This window comes from Pundamilia nyererei, unplaced genomic scaffold (genome assembly GCF_000239375.1).
Source record: "Pundamilia nyererei isolate P.nyererei 1_Seehausen unplaced genomic scaffold, PunNye1.0 scaffold00165, whole genome shotgun sequence".
NCBI classification, from domain to species: Eukaryota; Metazoa; Chordata; class Actinopteri; order Cichliformes; family Cichlidae; genus Pundamilia; species Pundamilia nyererei.
Genome location: NW_005187566.1, coordinates 1,339,553 through 1,348,804, shown reverse-complemented (window position 1 = coordinate 1,348,804; position 9,252 = coordinate 1,339,553). Strand labels below are relative to the sequence as shown.

At 37.7% G+C, this 9,252-nt stretch overlaps 1 protein-coding gene across 1 annotated transcript in view; it reads right to left on the bottom strand.

Moving 5' to 3' along the window:
* Positions 1-8,355, bottom strand: part of frk (fyn-related Src family tyrosine kinase) — a 13,170-nt gene extending 4,815 nt beyond the window's left edge. The window contains exons 1-5 of the mRNA XM_005745747.1: positions 7,735-8,355; positions 4,740-4,861; positions 2,806-2,969; positions 2,539-2,707; positions 756-914 (exon numbers count right to left, since the gene is read on the bottom strand). Coding sequence (XP_005745804.1) covers positions 756-914; positions 2,539-2,707; positions 2,806-2,969; positions 4,740-4,861; positions 7,735-8,126 — 1,006 coding nt within the window. The 5' untranslated portion in view covers positions 8,127-8,355. The remainder of the gene's footprint in view (positions 1-755; positions 915-2,538; positions 2,708-2,805; positions 2,970-4,739; positions 4,862-7,734) is intronic.
* Between the last annotated feature and the right edge of the window lie 897 nt (positions 8,356-9,252).

Genomic DNA, 9,252 nt, shown 5'->3' with positions numbered 1-9,252 from the left:
CGGATAAAGCGGATGAAGATGGATGGATGGATGGATGAATTAATTTTTTCCCCACACAATCATTTTTTTGGATGAATTAACCACTAACCACAAAATGTATTCTGTAATGGCCTTAAGGACTGTGCTTTTTGACACAGATTACTCTCACGTGTCCAGCAGCTCAAATAGACCAAATCAGTAAATCTATTTAAATCTATTAACCAACATGACAACAACTATTTCACCGCTCACTCAGCTATCTTTACCTCATGGGAGATATTCTTTACAGTTAACATCTGATCTCTTCAGTCAAAACTATCAAATACAAATACATAAAAATTCTAATAATTACAAAGATCTAACCAACCTAGAACCTTAGATGACTCCTGCTAATCTGCTTTAAATCAATGAAAACAAAAGAACACAGAGTCAATCTGTCATATATTACAGGCCAGTAGATAACTTGTAATTGTCTATTTACAGCAGAGCAGAATGAGTCACTCCTCAGTAAGACTGCTATCATCACCTACTTCCTTTAACCAGATTTTTTAAAACGTGAAGTCTAACAATCCAAGACAGTGATATATTTCTTTTGTATGTTCTAAATTCTTTACACAATGCATCTGATCTGTTACTAAAAGATTAAAATCTCGGTACCATGGCCTCTCACTGGTGATAACTTTTTAAAGAACAACAGCAGCAGCAGCGGTGGTTCTGTCATAAAGCAGAAGCTGTTCAGAATCACAGGTGCAAAATAAAGAGTGTGGCTGTCTTACTTTGAAGGTACTCCAACAGGCTGCCATTTGTCATCAGCTCTGTGATTATGTAGATGGGTTCCTCCAAGGTGCAAACGGCATACAGCTGAATCAGCTTGGGGTGCCGCAGCCTCTTCATGATCTGAGCCTCTCTCAAGAAGTCCTCGGCGTCCATGGTGCCTGTCAGAGGTGTGTAGTGATTTCATGGTTGTATACTGGCACTCAAAGCAGCTTAGAAATATGGTCATTTTTGTTGAACCCAGCAATGATAACTGCTCTGCCAACAAATACAACTTGTTTGTGACATACATTTAACTTTACTTTTAAATATATTATCTTTATTTATTATAAGCTATTTTCAGATGGGTGCAAGTGGGCATCTTTCCAGCAAAACCTACTGCTAATTGGAATGTCAAAGGAATCTTCTAAGAAGCTTTCATGCATAGGAACTTGAGTCATATCCCATTTTCAATTCATACGGTTGAAGATCATATCGGCCCACCCAACTTGTAGAAGCAGTACTTATAGGCAGGTGTTTTATTTTATACAGCTGTGGCCATGGAAGTCACTGTAAAACTTGAATTTAATCATTTGGATGGATAAGTGAATACTTTGGTAACATAATCCATCAGTAAGGACAGATAGATGGAAATATACCAATTAGCAGTCACATAAAAACACAAAAGGCATATCTTTATGAGCACTGGCAAGTGAAGTGAATAACACCGATTATCTCTTCACCATGGCACCTTTTAGTGGGTGCAAAGGAAATTTCTTTCCTTAAATTTGATATGTTCGAAGCAGAAAAATGGCCAAGCATAAGGATTTGAGCAAGTTTGACAAGAGCCAAATTATGATTTCTATATAGCTTGGTCAGAGCAATGATAATTTGGAGCTCTTTTGGAGCGTTCATAGTCAACAGTGGTCCAAAGAAAGACGAGTGGTGAACCAGTGACCAGGGTCATGGGCCGGAAAAGCTTACTGATGCATGGTGGGACCGAAGGTTGGCTCATGTGATCATGAGCTACTGTAGCTCACATTGCTGAAAAAAATGTATGCTGGTTCAAGATGTCCGAATGCACAGTGTATCACAGTTTACTGTGTACAGCGCTGCATTGCTGCAGAACAATGAGTTTCCAAGCTGACTCCTGTACACTCCTGAAAGCACCAACAATGGGCGCATGAACATCAGGACTTGACCATGGAGGAATGGAAGAAGGCAGCCTGGTCTAATAAATCCCATTTTGCTTTACATCATGTGGATAGCCAGGTGTGTGTGGGTCGTTTACCAGGATGCTCTGTGGGAAAATGGCAATCCAGCAGAGAGTTTGATGCTTTGGGCAATGTTCTCCTGGAGAACCTTGGGTCCTGCTGTGCATGTGGGTGCTACTAACATGTACCAACTACCTAAGCATTGTTTGAGAGCATGTCCACCCTTTAATTGAAATGGTAATCCCTGATGGCTGTGGCCTCTTTTAGGTTAATATGCCATAAAACAAAAGTTGGCTAAGGAATGAACACTCAGGGCTGTTTTGACAGCAAAAGGGTCCCAACACAGTTTTAGGAAGGAGGTCATAATAATATGTCCCATCAATGTAAACACCATTTTCATTATTAGCTCTAGTATCTAGAAGCACGCAGTAGTCAGGTGCTAATGATAAATAGCTTATTATTGGTTTAATAATTTGACGACAACTTCATCGGCTGATTACGTTTCTTTATGTGAATCACTCTTTTTGTAGTTTTTAAGAGCAGCCCTATTCTGACAAGGTCAGAATGTCTGAGTATTTGTCGTTTTGTGTACCTGGTTTGAGAGTCTTCACGGCAACTGATGTAGTTTCATTCCATATGCCTTCAAAGACCTCACCAAACTGTCCCGCTCCAAGCTTTTTCAGTAGTTTGATGGAGCTACGATTGATTTCCCATTGGTCCACTGTGTTATAGGACAGACCATAAGTCTGTGGAACTTCTATCTGCAGACAGAAAGAGTCACAGATTTAAAATTAGTTAATTAATTAGATAAATAAATACAAATTATGCATCGTGCGTGGCAGCATAGTTTGTTTTTTACCTTTTTGCATGGCTCACCCAGACGTGCACAGAGGCCATCAGACTGTCGGGAGTAATGTTCCACTAACTCCTTCAGTGTTTGAAACGATTTGGTCCTTGACACATAGTAGTGACCATTGTCCAGTTTTCTCAGCTTGTAATGCTTCACCTTTCCATTGTCAAGCACTGTAAAATAAGTTAATAAGGCAACATTTGAACATCTCAAACACTATCAAAGATAAAAGTCTGAAACTTTTATTAGTCTTTCTTACTCTCAAAACGAATCATAGTCTGTAATATGGGACAGATAAATTGGCGCACTGGTGATGTAATGACCCTTACAGGAAATGCATGAGACTTTCTATACTAACTAGTTTATATTTCTCTACTTAAAATTATTATTTTTATTATTATTATTATTGTAATAGGACTTTTATCAGAAGAATGATAATTATGTTTGTAGCAGCAATACATTTTTTAAAAAGTGGTAAGCAAAAGATTTTTGTTATAAAACAGCATCAATATTTGGATTGCAAATACTCCATAAGGTTATCAGCTGGCTTTAATAAATAAATATAGCAAAAATTCAACCATGGTGGAAAGAGCAAGGACAGAGTGGAAAACAATACAGATAAGAGCTCAAAGAGATAAAGTGATCCTACTATTTTTTATGGCAGTGGAGACCTCGATTAAACTTTCTGACCTTTAAACCATTAGTCACTAAACAATGCTGCAGTGTCAGGGAAAGTGTGCATCCAATAGTATGGGAACAACAAAATGTTAACTATGTGAGAGCTGACCAACTTTTAGTAACAGTGTCAACGTCTTTTTGAAATATTCTCTCGCATAAGGTCTCTGGTTTTATTTTGTCTTGTTTTAATATTTTACGGTCTACATTTAAAATAAAACACTGTGGCATCCCATAAATGTTTAAACAGGTTCACAAGACTTTTACAAGTCAAAAAGCCACAGTAAAAGCAAACACAAGTGAACTTCCTAAAATGCATGTGACAGCATTATGGTTAAAGAAGTAATAAAGTCAAACAGCTGATTGCTGTCACTAGTCACAGTTGCTACCAGACCAAGTAAGACTGTAGCAAGAAAACCCCTGAGTGGACTAAAGTGAGCAGCTAGTAAGTGTGTTTTATTGGTTAGTAATTCAAATTTTATCGCTAAGAAAGAATATCTTTTTACAATATCACATTACTTTAGCTGATTTCATTCTGAAGCATTTTCATTTATAGGACCTGCCGGGTCCCATATTCACAAACACTCTAAAAATCAGTTACGACAGTTCCAAACTAAGAATTTCTAGCAAGAACTTAGAAGGGATTTAGAACAAAGTCTCTCAAACTCTGGCCAAAAAGAGACTTAAACCAAGGCATGACTGAATATGCAGGGCTGTTTAGGATGTAACCCATTTAATTTTATTAGCCAACTTTCAGAGGAAACAACTTTACACTTCCGGTCATTTATCCAGTTAGAGGAGCGGGGAATGGAAGAATAGGCAGATATTTCACAAGGTTTGGTTTTGGAGACACATACCACAGAATGGACTAAAACAGTTTAAAAGCCCATTTTTCAAGTGAGTTTGTGTAGGACATTACACAAGTGCTACTAACCCCCCCCCCCCTTCTCGATGTCTTATTTTTGCATATTTGTCACATTCATCATCAAACTAATATTAGACAAAGGTATCCCGAGTAAACACAAATGATGATGTTATTTATTGAGGCGAGAAAAGCTATTTAAACCTGCCTGGCCATGTGTGAAAAAAATAACTGAACAGAATTTATGGAGTCACAGAACTATTAGCATGGGTGCATTGTGTTGCTCACTCATTTTGAAAGAAGGGAAAATCATGTCTATACTACTTTAATTTTCACAAGCAAAAAAGCTATAAAATTTATTTGATGACATTGACTTCAAAAGAGATGAAGTCAAGTGAGAGGTTACCTGACAGTGAGAGGTCTCCTTTCTGACTTTCACAGTTTCTGACGAGAAAGGCTCCATGCTCGTTCCCTCCAGCCATCAGCATCTTCTCAGCATCCAGCCTCTTGGTGTCAGGGAAATACCATCTGGACATCAGAATGGAAGCAGGATATGTCCATATTAGCAATGTTGCAGGGAAGACATGTTTCTGGACTGTCAATGCTTAAAATAAAAACTGCTGACACAGATATATCTTCTGTCATTTTATTTGGGTTTTTAATGTTATTTATTTCCCAAGGAAACCAAGAAATCATCACAAGACAAATTTTAGAGTCAACTCTTTGCAAGTTTTCCAACACCGAGCAGATAAATAACGGTCACAGACAGAAGTCAATGTTTTACATGTAAATTATGTAAAATCTTATGGGCAATCTACCAGTATCAGGAATCATATTAACCACTACACCTTGGGCTCACTTTGTGTCTGCGTGTGTGTCCTTCAATGACCGTAGCCCTTCTATAACCAAGCTATGATATTTATGCTCACTTGGACTTTAAAAATCTAATTGAAAGAGTAAAAAAAGTCAAATCTGTATTTGAATGGTCTGACATTTTGAAAAGTTATTTTGACAAAAAAACTTTTTTCCTTTGGCAAATATACTTCAACTAGATAGTTACACAACATTATGACTTTGTTTAACCTGTCAGAGTACAAAATTAACAACACGGGGATTCCCATTATGTGCAGAGTAAACCAAGAAAAACAATGATGTCACTGCACAGTTGCAGCTTAAATTAATTGTACGTTTGCATCAGTGCAAAAACACAATAAGTTTTCCTCTTTGAGTCTTAACTGGCTCATCTGGGTGCTTTCCCTTTGTAATGCTCAAAATCAAGTTAAAACTGAGGGTTATATTCCAGTATTCACACACTTCAGACATATACAGTATCTCTGTCGAGAATTAGAGTGAGATTAATCAACAACAAATTCAAAGAGAGCCACATAGTGCCAGATGTAGAATTCAAAGGATTTCAAATCTTAATCATAAACTACACTGTCTATAATGGAACAAATGTACCTGCGGGAATATTGAGTCATAAAACTGACTGATTGAGCTGTGACACCGTTTTCCATTATTAAAACAAAAGAGCTGGTCACCGGAGATCATCTCATCGATGGGATTCTCTCTCTAAAATTGCGGAGTTTTTAGAAAGAACCTTCAGATGACTGATCTAAACTGGCACTATATCCTGAATATAATGTTCAGAGTGCTGTATGTTTCCATTTTTACTAAAGTACTGGTAGTAGATTCTGCTGTGTAAAACTTGATTTCTACTATTAGAACAACCACCTCTTCTTAATCACTGCTTATAGTCGAGGCTCTCTACCAGTCCACGTTACATTTGAGCCAGATTATTTTATGTGGTTAATCTAGATTTGATTAAACTGACAATTAAATTACACACTACAAGTTTTTTCGACTTGTTCTGAACTAACAAGGCCTGACTTTTAGTTTTCCATTAGTTATTTACAGATAACGGCTTTCCTGCAGGTACACAATGTGGCAGACTGGATAATTCATTGTGTAATTGCATTATGGAACAGGTCTGCCTATCTATTAGGTTTGCAACTGGACAAACTATGACACAAATAATGCCAAGACTGATTACCTCTTGAACTGGGTTTATTCTTGTAAAAAAAAAACAACAACAACAACAACAAATAAAAACTTCCATTATTAGTTAGGAATTTGTGTGACGTCATCTTTTTTCCAACAACTAAGCTACACATGGCAGCAAAGAAAAAGGTACACATTCCAGGATTGGTTGCTCTATAGTACTGTGCCCTACACAGGATACCTGAAGCTGAATTTATGACAAACCAATCCTGTCTTTATTCTCAACACTAGAGTTAAATGGCATGAAATGCCAGCAATGTGGCTTTAATGTGTGGTTCTGGTTCTTGTTTATGATCTCTACCTTCAACAGGAATCATTAACCTGTAAAGCTTTCCCAGCATTTCCTGGTCTCAAGATGAATGATTAACTAGTTTCGGCAAAGACTTTAGGGATAAGGAAAACACGCTGTTACATTTTACAGCCTTTTACCCGTGGGACATGACTGACTATTCAAATGTTTTAAAAACGTCAATCTCAGGCAGAAATAGAACAGTAAAACACTTAAATCACAGGCTCAAGTACTTCAAAAGAATTTTGAGGTTTTTGAGGTACTTCTGCATCTTCTACATTCTGTCACTTTAGAATTGAGAGTGAACTCTAACGACATCGCCTTTACAACACTGTATTTACCATTCAGCTTCAGGAAGTATGTTCTTTTTAGTTGTTACTACCAGTTAAGTTAATACATGTTTCATTGGAAGAAATCCCTTCAAGGAAATTTAAATGACAAAGTAATTTAAGATTAGCTTCCTCCTCATACAAACCTATTCCGTTGATGACTGTCGATGACCATTTGTTGCAGTTATTTAGCATTAATAAATACATTTTAAAAAAAGAAATATCTATATCTATATACAAACATTTTAAGTGTTAGATTAAAGAGAAAGTTTCACTTTTTGTTGTCATTTTCGACACAACTGATATGAGAGGATTACTCTATGATGAAAATCCCTGCTGTATGTAACCCTTCCGTAAGTAGAAGAATATGACTGTGCGGATACAATTTGACTTGACTTTCCTTGGAAAGGAAATAAACATCTATTTTGTAGTATTATTGCCTATTTCCCCCTCTAGATTATTTTAAACTCTCAAAAAAAATATGTGCATTTACTTTGACCTGTAATTGATAACAAAAAAAGAAATGTTAACTCGTTTTTCAAGTTGTTCTTCCATTCCCAAACAAAACAAAAATGGCTCCCCCCCTCAAAAAACAAACTAAATAAAATAAAATAAAAACCTTCAGCTTGGGGTTCAAATAAAACACATTTTTTTAATGGTTAAGTTTGATAAATTATATAAAGAAGACTTCACATGATCCTTCATACAAAAGCTATACTTACGGTTCGGCATTAATGCTCTCCACAGGCGCCACATAGTTAGCAGGGATGTATCCCTGTTTGGAGGCTGACACCCCGGTGAGGGCTTTAGCGAACCACCAATCACCGGCACTTTTGTCCAGGGCCTCTAAAGTATCCCCCGTGTTGAAGCTAAGATCCTCTTCTGTGCGAGCAGAGTAATCATACAGGGCGACATAATACTCCACATCAGCTGGTGGCAGCGGCGGTAAATCTCTTGTTGAATGAAAGCTCTGTTCGTCTTTGTCAGCAGCGCTCAAGTTTTTAATAACCATCGATTTTTCCCCACGGTCGGTCTCGTCTCCAGAGGGGGCATTTTTTTTAAAACACCCCAAAAAACTGTCCCAACAGGCAGAAAACCTCTTTTGGATCTCCATGGTACTTTCGTCAATCACAGTCGGTCATTGTTTTTGTCAGGAATAAACAAGGAAATAGTTTAGAGAATCCGTCCTCCTGTCTTTATGATCCACATCCCATTAAATACAAGCGCATTTATTTTTCCCAGTTTGGGATGGTGGCGGTCTTTGACCTGAACACACGCCCAGCTATCACAGATCGGTGTGAGGGGAAGGGAGCGGTAGTTTAAGTGTGGATCTTCGTGTTAGAGGATCGGTCTCACTGTTCAGGTAGCAATCACCTGCACCTGCTCAGGAATGGGGAGCGGCTCGCGCTCACTCTCCACTGGGGTGACGTCACGCCTGCGCTTATAGTCGGGTTAGTCACGCGTTATGAATGTGGGAGAATGCTGATTCATGACACTTTTAGGAATATTTTTTATACATAATTTTCCATTTTTAGAGGCTCAAATGTAATTGGATAATTGACTGGCAGTTTCATGGCCAGCTGAGGCTTTTTACATTGTTATTTTATCACTAACTGAGCAGATAAATGTATTGATTTTACAGTGAATAGAAATAAATATGCTCATTATTTCTCCTTAATGTGACAATTAGCATATAAATGCTTAGAACTGTCATTATGGAAAGGTTTATCTTTATATATGTATAGTTGTGTTCTCCACTTTGCATGCAGTCCTCATACAGTCATCGGGCTTGAAAACCTTATCTTTAAACCATATCTTACTTATCTTTACTCCTCAAAACATTCCTGTCATTGTAGCCTGGTAGTGCTACAATGACAGGTGGTTTGTCCCCTCTAACCACATTTTTTTCCCTCCAGAAGCAGACTTGACTTGTCCATGTGTGCAGCTTCAAATTTCAGTCAAGACTGAAGGTGTTCGTTCTGAATCAGAGGCTTTCTTCTTGGTTGTCACCGTCTCAGTCATGGCAATGTAAAACTCTATTAATATTTTCTAACAGTTCATGGCAAGCTTGAGTCCTGGTGGTTCCTGGATTATTCCTGAACATCCCAATAAGTTTCTTCTCATCGGATGCTGACAGTTTGTGTCTGTAAATGTGTGTGTGAATGGGTGGATGACTGGATATGTAAAGCGCTTTGGGGTCCTTAGGGACTAGTAAAGCGCTATATAAATACAGGCCATTT